Source organism: Hibiscus syriacus, unplaced genomic scaffold (genome assembly GCF_006381635.1).
Source record: "Hibiscus syriacus cultivar Baekdansim isolate YM2019G1 unplaced genomic scaffold, ASM638163v2 tig00111640_pilon, whole genome shotgun sequence".
NCBI classification, from domain to species: domain Eukaryota; kingdom Viridiplantae; phylum Streptophyta; class Magnoliopsida; order Malvales; family Malvaceae; genus Hibiscus; species Hibiscus syriacus.
In genome coordinates this window covers 1,279,132-1,300,381 of record NW_024063142.1, presented here as the reverse complement: position 1 = coordinate 1,300,381, position 21,250 = coordinate 1,279,132, and the positions used below count along the sequence as shown (strand labels likewise).

General features: G+C 34.7%; 3 protein-coding genes and 1 pseudogene across 3 annotated transcripts; 2 read left to right on the top strand and 2 right to left on the bottom strand.

The window, feature by feature from the left end:
- The first annotated feature begins 3,663 nt into the window (after window positions 1–3,663).
- Window positions 3,664–5,925, top strand: LOC120166552 (annotated as a pseudogene).
- A 2,209-nt stretch (window positions 5,926–8,134) lies between these two features.
- On the top strand, window positions 8,135–8,703 carry LOC120166608 (ethylene-responsive transcription factor ERF017-like). Its single transcript, XM_039175840.1, has one exon. The coding sequence runs from the start codon at window positions 8,196–8,198 to the stop codon at window positions 8,616–8,618; it is 423 nt and encodes a 140-aa protein (XP_039031771.1). The 5' UTR covers window positions 8,135–8,195; the 3' UTR covers window positions 8,619–8,703.
- Window positions 8,704–9,991: 1,288 nt separating this feature from the next.
- On the bottom strand, window positions 9,992–18,255 carry LOC120166605 (protein TIFY 10A-like). Its single transcript, XM_039175838.1, has 7 exons — window positions 18,243–18,255; window positions 15,301–15,305; window positions 12,218–12,227; window positions 11,774–11,961; window positions 10,712–11,155; window positions 10,536–10,593; window positions 9,992–10,377 (listed from the first exon to the last, which is right to left on the bottom strand). The coding sequence occupies exons 4-7, from the start codon at window positions 11,928–11,930 to the stop codon at window positions 10,275–10,277; spliced, it is 762 nt and encodes a 253-aa protein (XP_039031769.1). The 5' UTR covers window positions 11,931–11,961; window positions 12,218–12,227; window positions 15,301–15,305; window positions 18,243–18,255; the 3' UTR covers window positions 9,992–10,274.
- Window positions 16,128–20,058, bottom strand: LOC120166604 (probable polygalacturonase). Its single transcript, XM_039175837.1, has 5 exons — window positions 19,390–20,058; window positions 18,882–19,002; window positions 17,702–17,950; window positions 17,201–17,354; window positions 16,128–16,858 (listed from the first exon to the last, which is right to left on the bottom strand). The coding sequence occupies exons 1-5, from the start codon at window positions 19,825–19,827 to the stop codon at window positions 16,333–16,335; spliced, it is 1,488 nt and encodes a 495-aa protein (XP_039031768.1). The 5' UTR covers window positions 19,828–20,058; the 3' UTR covers window positions 16,128–16,332.
- Window positions 20,059–21,250: the final 1,192 nt, after the last annotated feature.

The following is a 21,250-nucleotide window of genomic DNA, read 5'->3' as shown; positions in this document are numbered from 1 at the left end:
TAATATTTTTAATTACAATATAAAATATATTTGTAACCGAAAAAATAAAAAAAAATATTTTAAGGTGTGAATAACCTACAAATCATGTTACTTTATACACCTTGTATTATTCTTATAACAACTAGAAGGATTCCATCCCGGGGTCAGTTATGACACAAAATCCTGCCTGCCATCATTATGATGACGACTCGTGTCACGTGTTTGTTGGGCTAACATTAATAATTAAAATATATTTATTGAATTTATTTAAAAATTAATGTCACCTTTATGTTTATATTTACCGTATCTGATTGAACAAAGGTAGATCGTTGGGGAATAATTTTTTGTCTTTGCCCATTCACCAAATGTGACGGTGGCTCCAATAACGGTGGATACGAATATACGATTAAAGCTATTGATGTTGAACAACTTTGACAATTTGATGGACGAGACGAGACTATGTCCCCAAAAGAAAATCGCTGCCGTTATTTTTTTTCTAGTACAATAGAGTTATATCAAGGATAACTCTAGACCCAATTGAAATTTATATAAAAGTTTACAATACTTACAAAGAATGACGTTAGTAAGATTCAAACTTAAACTTATAAGTTCAAATTCTTAAATTCTAATCACGTATGCCAACACTCGTGGACATCGTTGCCATTACTTTAGTACTAATTAAAGGCTTTATAAATGTTAATTTACTATCATTCTTAATATTCTTTATATTAAATGAGAAAATAGGGTTATGTTCCTAGTACAGAAAATTCCTAAGATTTCTCTCTCCGATCTAGTCTCTAAGGGCCATTACTTGGAGCAATTCATTTTTATCCAGCCAAGAAAAGAGGATGATGTACTGATTTTAGAAACCAAGTTTTTTTTCTAATGATAAAGGGCATCTATGCATGAAAAATTCCTTAAAGAACAGTGTTAACTTTTTTAGCGTGCGACCAAATGGATTAACAAAGAAAAGGTGTATGAACCGACGACAATAGATGGATAAATGCTTGTAAATAGCATAAACATTTGTAGGGCTGTATGCAGAATCACACAGCCAATTCCATTCACAGGTCAAAATAACTTAAGAGGACATGAGTGATGGGTCTAATGTCCGAATCAAACTGAACAGAAATTGGGCTAAAGGGGTAAGGCGTTCAAGTTATTAGCTAGTTTGTCTGTGGTAGAACAATTCACAGGCAAGGATACAATTGGTCAAGGAAGGCAAAGAACGACACTTGATTATTTCAAAAGCATGGCAAGATCCGAAAGTACGGGTGTAGGCAGACATAAGAACATCACCGAAACTCGCGAAAAAGAAATATAAGTGCTGACAGCTTATTATTATGTATCAATGACTGAACATTTCTTTTCATGCTAAATTCCCCCTTCTTTTGAATGTGTGAAATCAGTGGCAACAACTCATTTGATCAAAACAAGGTCAAAAGGAATAGTATTCACCACTACTATAGCTACTATAGCAATCAAGTTAATTTTGCCACAAAGTACACATTCAATCACAATTCAGAAGCTTGAGAAATGTACTACAAAAAAAACGGCAAAAGCAAGACGTTAATATTTCATTCTACATTCTGATATACCTCAATCAGCAGTTTCTGATGCTTGACTATGTTGCTCCTCAATCAAACTTTGAACTCTCTGCAGTCAAAATTAAATCAAAATCTTTAGAGAAGATGCATAAACACTGCCAAAAAGATGTCAACACGTAATCCTCGCTTTACCTTCACAGAACTCCCAACCTCCTCTAGTTTCTGTAATAATGCAAGATCCCCTGAAGTAGGAATAGCATCATGCTTAAGTGGAGAACGCTGCAATAAGAAAAAGAAACAAAAGGAATATTAAACCTAATACACAAATTATTTGTTAAACATTATATTAGGATGGAGGGCTGATTCTTTAAAATAAAGTGTCTTAATGGATACTCTAGGCTTGTAGTAGAAAAGCCTTAACATACATATACGATAAACCCAATTAACTAAGAGAACCAAATTAGTTTAACTGGCATACCCAAGCAGATGGTGAAAGAATCCTTAAATTCGGAGCATCTTCAATTGCAGAAACTTGTCTGGAGAAAACCTCGGTCCTCATGTTTGAAAGGCGTGTCAAAACAGCCTAAACATGAGCATCGGAAGGCATGTAAATTTGAATCCACTTCTAAAAAATTGGCAACTACAAGTATAATTTCGATAACTAAGAATATACCTTCCTAAAAGCATTCGGGTTAACCATGCCTTGGATTTGTAAATCATCACTAGGTGGCCTCCTCACACCGACATTCTCAATTCTAAGTGAATAAACACCAAATAAAGACTGCAATATCCTAAACAACACAAAAATTTAAATAAATAAACATGATCCCCTTGTCAAAAGCAGCTAAAAGTACATCAATTATTCTTACCTTGTTCAATTACAACATCTGCAACTGAAGGCAATAGAACATGCTTCTCTTTCTTTAAAACCCCAAAACATGGAAATGGCACTGGCCTTGTAACCTGAATTTCCAAAATTTACCCCATTCGTGAATGTTCTTTATAAAAATAGCAACTTAAACAAAGTTTCTAAATTGTAATCAAAGCATGACTTAACGAGCAAACGGTTAGAAAAGAGAAACAAGGGGCTGGAATTTACTCTGTAAACGATTGAATTAGGAGTGAGATAAAGCTTTCTTGATCGAATATCTTTACGGAGAATGTATCTTCGAACGGGAATGTATAGGAGCATGAACAACCCAATACCCCAAGCTAACACTAAAACCAATGAGTATAAAACCCATTGAGCGGTTTGGTATTTGACGAAATCCTCTTCCATCTCTTCAAACGACGCCGTGTAAAGGACCGGCTCATCTACTGCCTCGGTCTCCTCTTCTCCGGCAACGGATTCGTATAACAAACTCTTCTCTAAGCTCTCGATTTCCACAACTTCATCTTCAGTACCCATCTTAAAAGCGAATACGCAGTAAGGAAATCTTGCTTACTGCCTAACCGGCAATCGAAATTATAGCTTACCGGTATCTGTGCTTGTCGGAAGTAAGATTATCCAGGATTTGCAGTTCGAAACGTTGAAACCGAACCCAAAGAAGAAGAGTAGAACGCGTGTCCCAGAGGTGCACCGTATCGTTTGATCTTCTTTTGACAGGTGCGAGGATGATACTGTAAGGGCGGTAGTATTGTAGATAAAGTGCTCCTAACAATCTTGGTCGTCGATGCTAATTATAAATGCGGTGGAATTTGGCTTGAAAAGATTGGATTCGACTATTAGTTTTGACTATGATCGAAAGAAAAAAAGCACAATATAAAACTAAGTGTATAAATTATATTTAAAATTAATTTTTGAGTATTTAAAGAAATTTTAGAAAAATAGGTATTAATTTTTTTTCTTATATTTTTAGGTATCTATTATTAAAAAAACATTATGTAACACATGTTACATTTATTTTTTTAAATTTTTAAAATAAAATATTATTTAAAAAATATAAATGTGACACTTTTCACTTAACAGATTTTTTAAAGGTATGTACCTAAAATTGTAATAAAAAATATTAAACACTTATTTTTAACTAAAAATTCTTTAAACATCAAAAGTTAATTTTTAGTATAATTTAGACATTTATTTTTATATTAAACCAAATAAAAATAAAAATATACGATGAGCTTAGCCCAAAATCAGATGGGTCAGTGGTGTCTATCTCCCGACACGGAAGTTTAAAATTCTTGGTCCTGCTTTTTAAAGCCCAATTTGATTAATTTATTCTGCTCCCAATCCAAAATTTCTAACTTTGTTACATATACAATGATTAACTCAACTAGTTTCTCCGACTTTAAATTACATTTGGCTGATTTTAATTACTCGTGGTCAATATCAAATAAATATTAGGGTAAATTACATAAATGGTCCCCAACTATAGGGTATTACTTTATTTAGTCTATCGACTATTAAAAGTTACAAAAATTGTCCTCTGACTATAAGGTATTGCTTTGTTGTGTCCCTCAAATATTAAAAGCTCCAAAATTGTCACCCAATTATTCATTATGTTCCAAACTCGTCATTTTTTTATTGAAAAATTGATGGTATTCTGAGTTGAACGTTAACTTGCTGATTGTGATATGATAAAATATGATCTCATAATCTCAAACGATTATCATATCTCAGTCATTATGTTAACGTCCAACTTAGACAACCGCCAATTTTGTAACTTTTGAATAATCGAGAAACCATTTTGTAACTTTTAATAGTTGAAGGACTTAACAAAGCAACATTCTATAGTCAGAGGATCATTTTGTAACTTTTAATAGTCCGATGACTTAATAAAATAATATCCTATAGTCGAGGGACCATTTGTGTAATTACCCTACATATTAAATATTATTTTTATTTATTAAAAGGGTAGGTGTTAAATTTATATATGAATTGTTATATGATATTGAAAATTTCAGTTTGGTGTAATTATACTTATATATATTTTTTGTTTTGGTTTAATTATATACATTAAATTTAAATTTTGATTCGTTATTTATTTCAAAATAATATTTATTTAATTTATGTTATATAAATATAATTATACGTGGATGTAATATGTAAATATAAATTGATGTTATAATCAAAGTGTGTTTGTTTGTAATTTATAAAATTGAATCAAATTTTAATACCATATTTATAATTATACAATATATTAATATGAGTTGATTGAACCTCAAATCAAATAGTATCGTTTATGGAAAATATCTTAGAGACGATGAATTCGAACATATATAAATGCATAATAAATTTTATTTATTGAGTGTTTATATATCACAATATAATCATATAAAAATATAATTATTATCTTAATAATTACAATTATATTATAAATAATTATAAAAGATATTTTGTATTTTAATTTTTCATGACACGTTTAGTAGTGTATATTTAACTAAAAGCGACAGTGTAACAACATAGAGATAATTAGAGAAAAAGGAGTTGTCCAAACGGAAATATAATATACCTTTCAAGACTGAGTGCTCAAATGATGTTGCCATCAATGACACAGGAGTTCTAAATGGTGGATTGTGGGCAAACCAGACTCAAAGCATGCGAACATATACAAAGGTGTGTACTCCCCCTAGTTATGGTTATGCTTCTTACCTCGTTTGTTCTCTTTTATAGACATGCTTTAATTTCATGGAAGAAAAGGTGGATCTGTTTCATACTTCCTAATGGGACTTGGGCAGAGAGTAGTATTTTTGGCACACTGAACCAAAAATTGCTCAGGAGGCCAGTTTTAAACCTTGTAATTCTACCTAGTTTTTGAACAAAATTGGGACAACATTTGTACGGTGTAATTAGACAGTTTCTAAGCTCTAAACTTGAGTATCTTTTTTCACCAGTACTTGCTAGTCCTATTAATTCTAGGTTCATTTACAGTTATGGAACTTTCTAAATGATCTCTATCTTTCTGAAAAACTCTATATGCTTGTTGCTGGTTTGAATTCATGAAGGTGCAAAAGCGTGGCTCTGTCGGAAGATCAATTGATGTGACCCGTTACAAAGGGTACGATGAACTCAGGCATGATCTAGCCCGCATGTTTGGTATCGAGGGGCAGCTGGAAGGTCCACAAATTTCTGAAAATTAGTTTATGTGGATCATGAAAACGATATATTACTTGTTGGCGATGATCCTTGGGAGTAAGTGAATGAACCCATTTTGAACTTTTGAACTTTTCAGATTTTCTCTCTGCAAATCTTATAACTTCTGAAATTTTAATCTTTGCAGAGAATTTGTAAGTTATGTTCAGAGCATAAAGATGCTGTCATCAGCTGAAGTACAGCATATGAGTTTGGATGGTGATCTTGAAATGTGGCAGTTCCAATCAAGCCTTTAGTGGGACTGAAAACGCAAATGCATGGAGAGGGCATTGCGAAGATGGCTCGACGGTCTCATTTAACAGATAAGGTTTCTAGATTCGGATACAAAAATCATATCGACATATCTCTTCCCTTGGACTCGTCCCGGGCGTGTGGATGAATCTGGTCTATGCTTGTTCATTCAAAGCGATTGAGCCTTCAGTAAATGTGCTGATTCATTGGCGTAAAGTGCAGAAGATGCGTGGGGGGCAAGGGACTATTGATGTATAATATTTACAGCTGATCTGACCGTCTCTCCTGTAAATGCTGTGATGTAGAGCACATTATCCTAAAGACGCGTAGTTTCGTTGTAGCTATTACATGGCAGATGAAAATTAGCATAAACTTTGTTCATATTGTGCCTAATATTAATTATTACAGCCACTCCCTATGCATGGATAAAATTGCTACAAATTTTTACCGTGAGCTACTGCATGCATGTTATTCTTTACGTGCAACAGGGCATGCTGTTGGAATATTCTTACATGTTTCTGTTTTGGCCCGACTGCCCCTGACTGTAAAGACAGCCCCTGACTGTAAAGACAGCCTATGACAATTCATGGCATCGGTGACCACAGTATCCATTTTTCTAATTTTTCATACAAAGTAAACTGAGATTTTCAACGACAATTGACAAACTTAACAAAGCTGAGAGCTACAGAAAAAAAAAATGGAATAGTGAAAATTATTGGCAGAGACATTTGTCTTTTCTCGAAGTTTCCAACAAGCTGGGATTTGGTGTTCCACATCTCCAGGCCAGGCAAGGCAAGGCAGGCCATAGATGCACATAGCCGGATTTAAATCCGATCCGGATAAAAATCGATCCGGTTTTTTCACTAAGTCAAAAAATCAGTTTATAAAAAAATTTGTTCGGATCATAACCGGTTTGGAGGGCCGGATGATGTAACCGGTTTCGGTTTGAAAAAAACCAGTTTTTTAAAAAAACTGGTTTTTAATCCGGTAAAAAATCCGGTCGTCCAATTTTTTCCCAAACCGGTTATACTATCCGGTTTTAAAATATCCAATCCGGTTTAAAAAACCGGTTTTTTCCAAATCCGATTTCGGATATTTTTTATGCAAAATCAGATATTCGAATTTTTTGTGCACCTCTAAGATAGGCCCCATCAACCCTCCATGAATTTAATATCTTATATTATAGTACATGAATTGCTTTATAAGATATTTGGATCCTTTCCTTGGGATTTTGGATTCCTCAACAAATTCAATATTATTTTTATATGTTCAATTTAACTATAAAAATGAAAACTACTTGAATAATTATTAATTATAAAAAAATAAATTTGACTGTTGTTTTATTCTTTTATCACAGTTAACTATTCAAATGATATTATTCAAATTATATGTCGTTAACATTTATTACGACAGTTAAATAAATTTATATAATTATAATTTGATTCTCGTTAATTATACATTCTATCAAATTGATGATAATATAAAATAATATTTTAATAAAAGTTAAATTGATAAAAATTGTAAATAATAAAAATCAAATAGATGGTTATAAACATTTTATCACGTCACACGAACCAAACAACCTCAGTGGTTAACGGATTTGTTGTTATCTCTTGAAGTTCTGAGTTCGAGCATCGTAAATGCTAAAGATATAAGTGTTCATATCAAAAGGTTAAGAGTCTTTGAAATTAACCTTAGATTTATAAAATAAATACCATGTAAAAAAGTTATTAACAATTAACAATAAATGATTGATACCATTTAAAAGTTATGTAATTTGATTGATAAAATTATTAATTCATTAGTCTAAAGAAGGTCTATATGTAATTAAATGACTATTCATGTAATTTACCTAATATCAAATTATATCATCACTTGGTATATTAAAAAGAGATAGTCCTAAACGAACGGGTGGGTAGTCATCACCTTTAAAAAATTTAATATCGTATATATATATATTCTTTTAAAAAAAATATTTTTGTAAAAATTTTATAATTTTTTATTTAAATTTTTATAAGTTCAACGGTAACATTAAATTCTACGTGTCCGCCATCCATGTAATGAAAACAAATAAATTCCGTCCCCACGTTTTGCGTCTCTATCCATATCCAACGGATCTAAAGCTTCCACCTCGGGTCCTCACGTTTCCATCACCGAAAAATCCCGGACGCATTTCCCATTTATTTTTCTACGTGGCATCTTATCAAATGTCCACGCGCTCCCTCCGCCCCGCCGCCTCCCACCTTTTTTTCACATTTCTTTTGCTTTGCAAATCAGTCTATGTTATTTCATCTTTTACTATATAAGAATAATCAAGGACAAGAGAGAATCCAAGGAGAAGAAAAATGGTGAGGCCGATAGGGGAGAAGGATGACGGCAGCCGTTACAAGGGTGTGCGGATGAGGAAGTGGGGGAAGTGGGTGGCGGAAGTACGCCAACCCAGTAGCAGAGGAAGAATATGGTTGGGTTCTTACAAGACGGTGGAAGAAGCCGCGAGAGCCTACGACGCCGCCGTTTTCTGTCTGCGGGGGAATTCGGCAAAGCTTAACTTCCCCGAGAATCCTCCGGATATAGCGGACGCTGGTGATTTGACGGCGGTTCAAATCAAGGAAGCGGCTTTGAGGCACGCGGGTCGGGTTTCTGAGAAAGAAGCAACGGAAGTGGCTGCTGCTGGTAATTCTTACGCAGAGTGTCATTTCGATAGCGGCGGTGTCGGAGACAGATCCGACAGCGCTTATTTTCACCCGCCTGGTGTTTGGACTTTCTAGCCTGACAAGCTTTTCTTTTCTTTTCTCATTTTTAAGTTGAAACTGGTTCATTGGTAGTGGTAGATCCCATGTTAGTGGAATGCAAAGATTTGTTAAGTTTGTAGATGAAAAGATGATTGCAAGTTTCTGTAGCTGATTTTCATAGCCTTGCTTCTTGGTTTCAACAATCTTTGCCTACCAAAAAAAATTAAAAATCGAAGCTTGAGACTGTTCGTCGTCGTTTAGTGGGAATGAAACTCGTGGGTCTGGAATTCGATGAATAAGCCAATAAGAAGCGAAAGATTCGTTGAACAAACCTAACAGGTTTCTTGTTTTTGAGGTTTTGTCTATAAAGGAACATTATGGTATTGGTTTTTAACTACCTCTTTTCCATTGCGGCTTGACTTTTTGAGTTGCTTTGGACAGATCCCAACTTGAAGTAACCGAAATATCATTCCCGAATTGGATTCATCTTCCTCTTCACCATCATCGTCTGACTTTCTGAGTCCCCCCCAATTGGAAATGATCCCCAACTTGCCATCTCCTGTTGGATTAAGTTGTTCCATCAATGCATTGTGACGCCGACATTACTCGATCATGAATGTTGCATCTTACCCATCGATATTATTGCACATGCTAGATACCAGCCACATGGTTCGCCAGGCTTGGCATGACAATTTTTAAATTAGTTGCTTAAACTTCTTTTTGGACCACTTAAATAATTATTTTATCATTTAAAAAACTTCTGAAATTGAAGAATCTCAAAAAGAATTTTCGACTACATATAGCTTTGCTTCTGCCGTTAGCCCTTTGCAATCCCCACCGACGCAATTTAATGGCATCTAAAATGTCTTTCATTTTTTTTAAAGTTAGAAAGCGTGTTCATTGCCAACGCTATATATATATTAGTCATCGGCCGCAAGGTGCAGGGGTGGTGGAGGCAGAGGGGCAGAGTTTGTTCCTGGTGGAGTAGGTTTGTTTCCCCATGAACTAGGGCCGGGCCGACATTTTGACGACATGACCCAATTAAAAAATATATACTTAAAATTTGATCCTATCCTAACCCAAAAATATATATCTAAAACTCGATATCAATCCGTTGAATTTTAGGTTTAGGTTTAGATGTCACCATCAAATCTACAAGCACATGGCTTTTGGTGAGCCGAAACATTAGACTATGGCTTTTGGTGTGGACTGCATATACATTGACGCGTTCCAAATGATTATCAGTTAAATACGCGTTCCTGTGGAGATATCTTTTCATGGAAGAAGGCGTGTATTAAAGGGACAAAAAGATGTTGAAAATTGTTGATGATCACAACTCACAGGTATTCATTTTCACATGTTGAAAGCTTCTTTAAGTTTAAAGTGGAGTCTCAAGAACCTGGAATGGATTCTCTTATTTTATTACATAAACCGGAAAAACAAAATTTTGAATCAAACTTGACATAAACCGGAAATTCCTCGACACAAATAACTAACATTAAACTAATCAACAGTCAGAGTTGACTGGGAGTTACGATCTACGAGGGCTTTAGAGCTGATAATATGAAGCAAGCATGAATAGATTGGTAATAAGACAGCAGGCCTGCCCTGCTGAAAAAAGAGAACAAAGGATACAAAGCCTAAGAAAAGCCTTAAAAAAAACACCAAGAGTTCAGACGATGGCTTAGATTACTATGGTGATGGAGCAGCCAAGCCCAGCCATGACTTGCTGTCGCCGGACTTGGAAGGTGATGCGGCGGAGCTAGTTATCAGGTATGGCGCTTTCGTGGTGATCCTGAAAAATGATCATAACCATATCAACATCAACAATTCCACACAACAACTTATGGTGCCAGTCCGACTCGAAATTCTGAACGCAATCAATATGCAATAACCTACGAAACTGATGAAATGAAAAATTGAAAGAACTGCAGAGCACTTCTCTAGGCCTACCTATCCTTGCGCTTCTCTAGGAACCTATGCAGCGAAGCTCGCCTTGCAATTGGAAGATCTGTCGCGAATAGACACAAAAGCTAATAAGAAATCCAATATAAAACATGAACCATGAAGCAAAACTCCATCTCCCAACTCCTTGAATTAAAGAAACTAAAGTGAACGACAAGGATTACCGCCAGGAACGGGTCGCTGAGCAGGCTGAACCGATTTCGAGATGGGAGGAACTCCGAAGCTGGATTCAATTGGACTTGTTGTTCTGCTGGAAGTAAAAAGGGTGGGATTGACGTTGTCGGTTTGCGAGCTGCTCTTGCTAGCTAAAAGCATGATTTCCTTGGCTTTGTCAGCTGGGAAATCACTAAACGAAACCACTTGTCCACCATAAAAGATGGTCATCTGCGCAGTTTGAGGCTCAGACTTCTTCGTGTTAGTAACACTACACTCAACCCTTCTTTGAACATCGTCCTTGGGAGCCGGTGCCGACAAACCAGCTCCTTGAGGGAACAATTCCATGGATCTCAAGTTCCTACGAGCTCCAACCGTTCGGCTACAAACATCACCGGACTTATCATCAACGACCGGAAACAAATTCATAGTCGTAGGCAGCACCCGTGGGGTCTCTGCAACAAATCCATCAATAAAGCGTCGAAACATTAGAGACTAGACCCGAATTCTGTTGTTGTAGAACTTGGTTTAATATTTAATGTTTAAGCGACTTGTGTTTTTCTTTTAAACGAACAAAACCAAGTAAAAGCTATTTATAACGAAGAATCAGATGACCCTATTCCTGTCTACTTAAAACGATAAAATCTCAACGGAATTTCATTCTAAAAAAACATACGTCCATGGTTCAGATCTCTGTCATCCCGCAAAGATTGAAACAGTGGAATCACGTGCTCTATCTTCTTCTTCACAATTTCTTTTTTCCAAAACAAGTTCTTAAAATTTGAGTAATTTCAGGGGATGACCGAGAAATTAAAGGGCGTGTGTTCTGACTGTTTCGAAACATTAATTATGAATACGTCAATTTGCAAATCGGATTTTGAGGACCAGTATCTTACAAACAAATTAAAAACAAAAGACCCTAACTTCGAGCATTGATCTCAAATTTCCGAAAGATAAAACGGGGTGATCAAGGTTGAACTTTGAAGTAAAAGAAACAGCACGAAGCTTAATCGAACTTCATTAACAAACTGAAAAAAAAGAAGCAAAAATTTTAAATTAAACGAACAGCATACCATTAGTTTCAACGTTGCATGTCATTCCCAGAGATATATCTCCGAAGCTACCTTTCTCCTTCAAGTACTGACGTAACAAATTACAAGTTTGGGCAAAGCTTGGTTTCTCCGGTAACATCGCCGGTTTCATACCCGCGGATTCCGACGAACACGACATACTTCCGACGAAACAGAATCCAGGTGTTTTGACCCCTGATGCTCTTTTGGGTTTCCAGATGATAATTTGCGAATCAAATGACCTCAATCTTTGAACTTGAGTTTACAATTTCATTAAGGGTTTACTTAAATTGGGATGCTTTTCAGCTAAGGAATAATACGAGGTGGAGTAGGAGGAGAAAATGGTTATTTTGATCATTGGAAACGAAAAGCTGGGGAGACAAGGATGGTGATGGGTTAAAGCTTGAGTTTTTCGAGTTTCAATGTTTTATTGTTTGCTTTGTTTTAGGTTTTCAAACACGTGTTTTTTCTGTTGTTTTCTCTTTTTGGGTTTTCCTTTAGGTTTTTAAATTTTAAAAATATTTATATTTTATTTTTAAATTGTAACTTTTATTTAATTTTTTTAATAATTTTAAACGTTTTAATTTTATCTTCAAATTATTATTCAATACACCATCAGTGAGAAAACATGTTTTCATAAAAATAAAAAAAATAAATAAACTTAATATGTATCATCGTTTTAAAATCATTAGGAAAATTGTTTTATTTACTGATACTACATTAAACAATAATCTAAATTTAATAAATATATTTTTTGATAAAAATATTTTATATTATTTAATTTAAAATTTTTATTTACTGATACTACATTAAATTTTATTTATTATTTCTCAATTACGATAAAAATGATCCTTAATAAAAGAAAATCAAATTCCAATAATAAATGAGATTAAAGATGTCCTGTTTTTTTTCCAACTATAATAAAAACCAGAAATAACTAATATATCATATTTAATATTTCAAATTGAGAATTTGTGGAAAGAAATCGAAATAATAAATTATTGAAAATAAAAGAAAAGAAAAAAATAGAGAAAAGAGGGAAGAGTCAACCTCGCAAGAAACGCGGAGGGGTGGGGAGAAAGAAAGATCGGGTTGGTGGTACTGGTAGGCGCACATGCACCGCACACCGGCAGACCATCCAATATTAAAAGTACACGTGGACGATGCTTAATGACGATATACCCTTTCATTTGGTGAAAATTACCGCCCCATACCATTACGAATCTTTTCCTTTTGTCTCGTGAGTTGAGGTATTAAGGGACTGATGTTTTCATGCTAAAATCGTGAGCTCTCTCTCTCTCTCCCCCTTTCTTTTCCATCACACGTTCTTCCCCATTTGCAGTTTATGACTTTTTTTTAATATATGATCAACGGTATCTAATATATTGATTAATTAATCCAGATCGAATACTACAAAGATAATGACGACTCTCTTAATCTAGTTTACTATATTCGTAATCATCAGGATTCGAACCCATGACCTTGCTTAAGGGACCTAATACCTTTATAACACCTTAATCTAATTCAACCCAAAGATCATTGAATTACGATGTCACACAGAACCACGTAATCAACTAACCATTTCTTTTGAAAACGTTACATGAAAGTATCATTCATAAAATTCCAATACTAGCAAGTACTAAATACAAGTATTTAATACGGGGAGCTCCAAACATAAGACTCCAAAATATATAAATAATTTAAAATACAGAGTTTACGACTCAAGATACAAATAAGGGTCTATAATAATACATGCCCTCTAAAACTCTCGAAAAATACTCTGAAGAAGTCGAGTTGGGAATCCAAGTCTGGCGAAGAGCTCCTCAACTAACACCTATTGACCTGAGCACCCAATGCCACAAAAAATAACCAAGTTATACTACATGCATCCAATATATAAGCATGATACAACATAGTCATGAGCAAAACAACACTCAAGGAAACTGTAAGTATCATAGTGTAGTTCGGGGTTACATAGCATCACGGAACTCACACCACTCTTTACTTACAACACTTAAAGAAGACATGGGTCGCACAACATCAGTGTCTCCTTAACACTCGTGTCAAGTCCGGGTCACACAACATCGACAATTGTCCGATTAGCCTACTCCTCAAGAGTATTCGAGATATGCCCGGGTCACGTAGCATTGGCACGACATCCAACTAACATTTTAAGTGCCTAAGCATTAGGTTGGATATATCCGAATATTTTATACACGTAAACGCTCACGTTGTTAAGTAACTCGAGTGTCCTCGTCGTTTCCTCGAGTATCAAATAAGGCTAATTTTATGTCACTTTATTTCGTAGCGTTATTAGTTGAGCTTGATCATTTTAATTAGTTTAGGGTTTAAATAATTTGATAAATCAATCAATGAACCAAACTGAACTCATTCAAACATGTTGAGTCCAAGACAACATTTCATAACACTTTAGACCTCTATTGGATGAAATTCCACTTTTTTCATCGGTAAAACAACAAATGGATCGATCTTTTTCCCCAATGAATCGATCCTTTTGAAAAGGAATCGTTCCTTTCTCCCGAGGAATCGATCCTTTTCAAAAGGATCGATCCATTACACAACAGAGAGTTTGGGATCCATCCTTTCAGTCGAGAGATCGATCCTTTTTGGTAAGGGATCAATCCTTTCCCCTAAGGAATCGATCATTTCTAAAAAAATCACTAGTTTGTCATGACATGCCTATTTAAGTCACCAACGTCCATACAATTATTTCTAGGGAAAAGATGGACGTTTGGGTGTTATAATATCACTACCTATCTTTAAAATACACAACAAACCCCCTTTCATGTCTTACACTCCTTCCAAGTGCAAACAAAGACTTATACATACAACATGCATCAAAGCTTAACATTTTGATCTACAAGCAGTACGGAAAGGTTAGAAATGTGTTACATCACTCCTAAGAGTTATAAAAAAGACCTCAAAATCACGCAAGCACTTCATTCTCCTTATCTTTGCCCTTGGAGCTTTCATATTCTTCTCTTACTAGAACACTTCAAAGAAGAGAGTTATAAACTCATTTAAGGATCTAATAAGGTTGGAAATAGGATCTTTAATCTCCCAAAATGGATTTGGAGTCCTAAGGGTTCTATAACTCAAAACCCCACTCAACTTTCACTCAAGCTTCCATGGCCAAACTACCAAGTTGAGAGCTCAAAATGAAGCTCTTGGAGAGGTGATTTCGGACCTTACCTCACAATTTCGAAGTGGAGATGTTGAGTAACAAGTTCTCACCTTTAATTTGGGCTCAAGGAGAAGAATGAGAGAGTTTGAAAGGGAGGAAGAAGACAAGGTTGGAAGATGAGGACAAAGGGAAATGCAAAAGAGGAATGAGAGAGTTTGCTCGATTGCATCACCAACCTTAATTGATATTCAGCCTTTGAAACAGTTTTTGGGTTAATTGCACTCCTAGTCCCTCTCCTATGTTACTCAACTCAAAAATACCCTTTTTAAGACTTGTTGAGCTAAGCCCAAACCAAAATTTAACCATTTACTAGCCTAACACTCTCGAATGGTTCCTTAACCCATTAACAACTCATTCGGGTTTTACTCAAAACTACTAACAAGAAAATCGGGGTGTTACAAGCCCATCCCACTAGATCAATTGGTTGTTTGCGTAGATTATGACTTATGATAATCATTTTTTTAATATTTTCCCCCTAAAAATAGGATAAATATTAAATTTATATTAAATTTATAATTAATATGTAATATAATACATAAAATCTAATTCGATATAAGTATACATAAAAATTTTTGTTTGCATTCAATTATATAAAATTTAAAAAAAATAAAATATCCATTTATATTTATATTATATTAATATATTTTTGTATTTACTATATTTAACTACATAATTTACTGTACTCATAATTTATAAAATTTAAATAAAAATATTATTTAATAATAATATATGTAGAATAAGAGAGGACGCAAAAATTTATATCAGCGGTGCAAACTTAAGAAATTATATTAAAAATTTTAAAAATACACGAAATTATAAAATTAGGTAATTCGTATAAAATACATGAAAAATACTTCAAATATCTAAAAAAATCAAAAATTTTAGGATACCATCCATTCTTGTTTATAGCAGCCTACTATCCTATCTCTCCCTTACCCCATTACATATGGGAATAGGGTCAACTATTTTTTTAAAACATAAAAAAAAAACAACTTAAGTAAGACAGGAGTATTGTATTTTGAACCGTATAACTCTACTTAATAATTAGGCAAGGAAAATGACCGCTTACCAAAAACTCAAGTTATATTATATTATAAACTTTATATAATGGGGGTATGGAGTAATGCATTTATGAACTTGATTTCGGTGAGCTGATGAAAATTTATATAAGCTATATAGACTACTTGAAATTCTCTGTACACAACTGGGTGAACCAAACAAGTTATAAAAGTGGAGCCAAAAAACGGCATGGAAAAGAAATAAACATGCTTGCTCTGCGCCACCATTGTTCTTGCTCATACACACTTGCACTTCTCATGGCTTGGAGCTTTGATCCTAGAAGTGAAGCGCCATTTTCTCATATGTCATAATCTATATCCGTTGCGTTTTGGGATTCAGAGCGTGATACGAGTCTGTCTTCTTCATCGTATCTATCAAGGTTTTCACAAGGAGCGGGGAAGATGGTCCCTATAACACGGCCTTCAACGAAGGCGCACTGGAATATGTGCTTCTTCTTGTATGTTATCCCGATTGATATATCCCTAAATGTCACGTTTCTGATGGGAATGTCCTCGCTGCCGTATATTCTAACTGGTACACGGACTCCTTGACCGTGTATCTCAGTGAAGCTGATGTCCCTTATTATTGGGAGGGCCTTTCGGTCAAAATCATCATCAGGGTGCTCGTTGTAGTCTGTCTTGATGACAATTCCAACTCGGGCACCATCGAAAGTAAGATTCTGATAGGTTATATCTCTAACATATCCACCTCTTCCAACCGCAGTTTTGATTCGAACTGCACGTCTAGAACTCCAGATGAGGACGTTCTCCACAGTTACATTAGAAACCCCGCCAGACATCTCACTGCCTATCGACACGCCAGCACTGTGGCATGGTTCAGCCAAGGCAGAATTTTAGTTAGTATCTCAAGAATTTTGTAACATGCTTTTGCGAACGGAAGGAATCACGATTTAACACGAAACTGTCATGCTAAATATAATTCATAACTGGTTTAACACATAAGTTATTACAAAAAATGGGACTTCTGTTTCTCTCTTTCAGTGAAAAAAAATCATAGACAACATAAATTATCAAATATTAAGTGCGGTGGTTACAGATGATTGCATGGAGAGTAATCTGCATATGGTTGGCTTATGAAAACATAAAAAACAATCAGGCAGTAGAATATCCATGAAGATGGAGGAAAACTAATTTAAGAAATTTCACCTGACCATCGATCGGACGATGAGGTTTCGGATAAGAATGTTTCTTGAGGGTCGTCCGTAAGCTATACCATATTGGTCCCAGCCACTTTTTATGGCAATTGCATCATCCCCAACGCTTATGTAGCAATCTTCTATCACCATATCCTCACAAGAATCTATTTACGACATAAATGACTTGCACTTGGTTACATTTAGAATGAAATAATCTCTGCTTTTACCCTACATCAAATTAACAAGCTGAAATGTAGTGAACATGGGTGTAGATTCGACCTGGATGGCAATATGATAAACAACGTAATTCAGTTTATGATGCAAATTCATAAGTTCTCTCCTTAATGTTTCTGTGTAGTTCATAGCATGAATGGATATTTTTCTACACTTTTCAAGAAGAATGGACATTGTCAACAACTGTTCATAGTAAGGATAATAACTGTATCTAGAGCCTTAGCAACCAAAATTCTCATGGACAGAAGTTTAAATTTTATGATCGAGGATTACTTACCAGGATCAATTCCATCGGTATTCGGGGCTTCAAATATTGGAGCCAGGATGGTAACATTCCTGACTGTTATATTCTTGCAGTCGTACGGATGAAAAGTCCAAAACGGAGAATCACGTAAGGTTATATTAGAGATTACAATGTCACTTGACCACATTATCTGCACAAGTGGACCCCTGGTGTTGTTGAGTAGCTTTTGGCGAAACTTCTTCCACCATGATTGACCCTGTCCATTTATGGTACCATTATGCCCTGTTGATTTGTAGAGACAAAGGGTAAAATCAGCCTCGGTCGGCAAAAATAGTTTAGCAGAATAAGGTCTTAACCATCGTTTTATCCGAATCACATCTACAAGGGACTCATCCAGCTGCAAAGATTTTAGATAAAATTTGAGCAAATCAAATCTACATTACATTTGTTGCTAGCAGCCGAACAAAATTTTCAACCATTTACGATCGCTTCATTAATTTGGCACGTGGAATTAAAATTTATACCGGAAGCAGGATAGAAAACTTTGATAAAAGATGCAGAGAACACAAAACAGGTTTAGAAATCAACCTACAAAATAGTATTTTATAGGTATCACCTATTATGTGCTATAACTTCGAAAAGCTAAGTTGGGTCATTCACAGTGGATAGACTACAAATACAAGTTCCATTATACACTAATGAATTTTACTATGAAGTTTTGGCGATAATTGTCATAAAATAAACGGATGGAATTGGACTCTAAATCTAAATTCCATTTTGCAGTAAGTTCCCAGCATTTCTTTTACCAAAAGTTCGGAATCATAAAATGCATAACTTTCAAAGAAGTCATAGATTACAGACAGAGTCAGAGCCACTAAGAATCCATTTGCAGTAAGTTACCAGTAATTCTTTTGCCAAATATTTGGTATAATAACATTTTAAGTCCATTTTAGTTTAAACATTAGTCAAATAAGGCCTTTTCCCCTCCCATTTTTTAGATTTAAATACTTAATAGATCCTTATTCTTTTGATGTAAAACAATCTAGCCCCATCCAATGTTTGATCCTAGCTCGATCCTTGATTACTGACAGAGAAACTGAAAAGGCCCATCATGCGAGCAAACTTTTCGATCAAGCAACCAAAGAAAACACTAAAAATTGATCTAAAAACTGAAATTACTGGCTTATTTAGGGGGCAGATTAAATAAGCTAACCAGTTATAACAACATCTCTGAGGTTTTGGCCGTGAATCAAACTCCCAAACCGAGCTCCCTTATGCTCTCTTCCCTGCCCATATGAAGGCAATGGAGGCATTAAAGGCCATCGCTTCTCATCCTGTATAATACCAGAAAAAGATCACATCCAAAATTAGCAATAGACATTGTAATTTGTTAACAACAATCACAACTTGAAGCCACCAAAACCAGTTTTAAACAGAACAGCAACTAGCTTCAACACCGAAAAATCACTTAAACTAACAACAAATTATTAGTTCCCCTTCATCACAGTTCATAACCTATACCTAAACATGTTAAATAATTTGTGTGAGAAACTCAATCTCGTCTTCATAAAAGAAGCTTGTTTAGTTAGCAAACCAAAATAGAGATTTATTTTCACAGCCAATCTTAAACATGCTTATAAGCTATTGAGTTCAGCGTGAAGATTGAATTAAGAGGGGCAAAAATAATCATTTTAAAACGAAATTAAATTGAAAGCACAAACCTGGACTCCAAGAATCTCAGCATCTTTAGCTAGAAACAAAGTCATATGACTAGTGAGATTGAACGGCGCCGTAAGCCACTTCCCGGGCGGCACATTGAGCTGCGCACCACCTTTCTTCCCAAACTTGGAGATCGCCAAGATAGCCCTCTCGAACGCCGCCATTTCATCAGCGACCCCATCCCCAACACCACCGAAATCAGTCAAATTAAACGCGAAAGGCCGCACCTTGGGTATAGGCCGACCCGGTCCAGTTTTGCCGAATATCGATAACCCAGCCCCACCAATATTCCGTTGCCAGAAGAAAACCGAACCGAAAGCCGCAATCCAGAGGACAATCAAGAGAGTTTTATGCGACGTAAGGAATGCCGTAATCCATCTCTTAAGTTCCACCCTTTGTTGTTGTAACTGAGACCGCCCGACTGGCAATGTCTCCACCATTACTGGGTTTTTATGTGATAGGAGAAATTCGGTTCAAGAAAAAGTCTTTTGACAATTGGATTCGAAACACAGAAAAGGAGGATCTTTTGTACAAGAAGAGAGGAAAAATGCAAAAGGGATTTTTTTTAGGTGAAATGTTAAACCATCAGTAGCTGGTGGATCTTGCCCGTAGATGGAGTAGTGCATTTCAAGGGAAGTCTGTAATGGCGATGGTGAGATTTTTTTGGGGTAGGGAGGCATTAGGTTATACGGTTCTTGGTTTATTTTATGACACGCGTCTTCGTTGCAGTTGTTCACTAAACCTCGATCCCAAGGCACCTTCGTAAAAGATTGTTCCTTTACAAGCTTCGATGTTTGCTTCTGCAATATGCATTATTCGAAGTGGGTGAAACTGTTTAAGTGTTGCTATCTGTCTTGTTAATGAAGGGAATTTAAAAACCGGTTGGTGAGAATATCATGCTCATCAAAGCTAATGATTTCGTTATAGAAATTACTTTACTTGGTCAACATATTTTTTTGTTTATCTAAGTGTCTAATGTTATTAATGTTATTAATTTAGGGTTCGTTTGATTTATGGAATGTAAGATTACCTTCGGAAATAACATTACTGGAATGTAATATTGCTATGAGAATATTATATTACCTTGTTTGATTTATTTAGCGGGAATATAAAATTACAATGTTTGGTTAAAGGAATATAAGATTACTTAGATGCATAGTTTACCAAATTATCGTTGTGATATATTTTTTAAAGTTAAACTTTAATATTAATTTATAAATATTTGAATGAAAATTCATAAAATTATTTTAATCGTTATACTATCTAACTTTTGAGGAGAAATTACATTTAATATATAATTAATATAATTAGTATATTAAATTTATATTTTTAAATAATGTTCATAAGTATCATATTTATTATATAAAATATAATATATTATAAAAAATAATATTATGGTAGTAAAATATTGTTTTAAATAATTACATTTTTATAATAATACTATTTTTTCATCCCATAAAATTATAAATAGTAAAATATTGAATATTAAATATTAAAAATATAAAATATTTTAAATTCTCAAAATTATTAATATTTTAGTAAATTAAACTCTTTGTTTTTGAGTAAAGTATAAAAAATAAGAATTTAGAAGGATCATTATAAAAAGAATTCATTAGTCCAAAGGTATTTTTATCCAAAGTGGTGGGAATATAAGATTGTCTAAGAATTTGGAGATAATGACATTCCCACAATTTTAACAAAAAAATACTACTATTGGTAATGTAGTATTCTCGGTAATGTAAGATTTTGTGAAACAAACGTGGGAATACAATTCCGGGAAAAAATATTCCCCTTGGTAATGTCAGATTCCGTGAACCAAACACACCCTAGGTGTCTGAGCCATAACGGTCATTAAATAAAAAT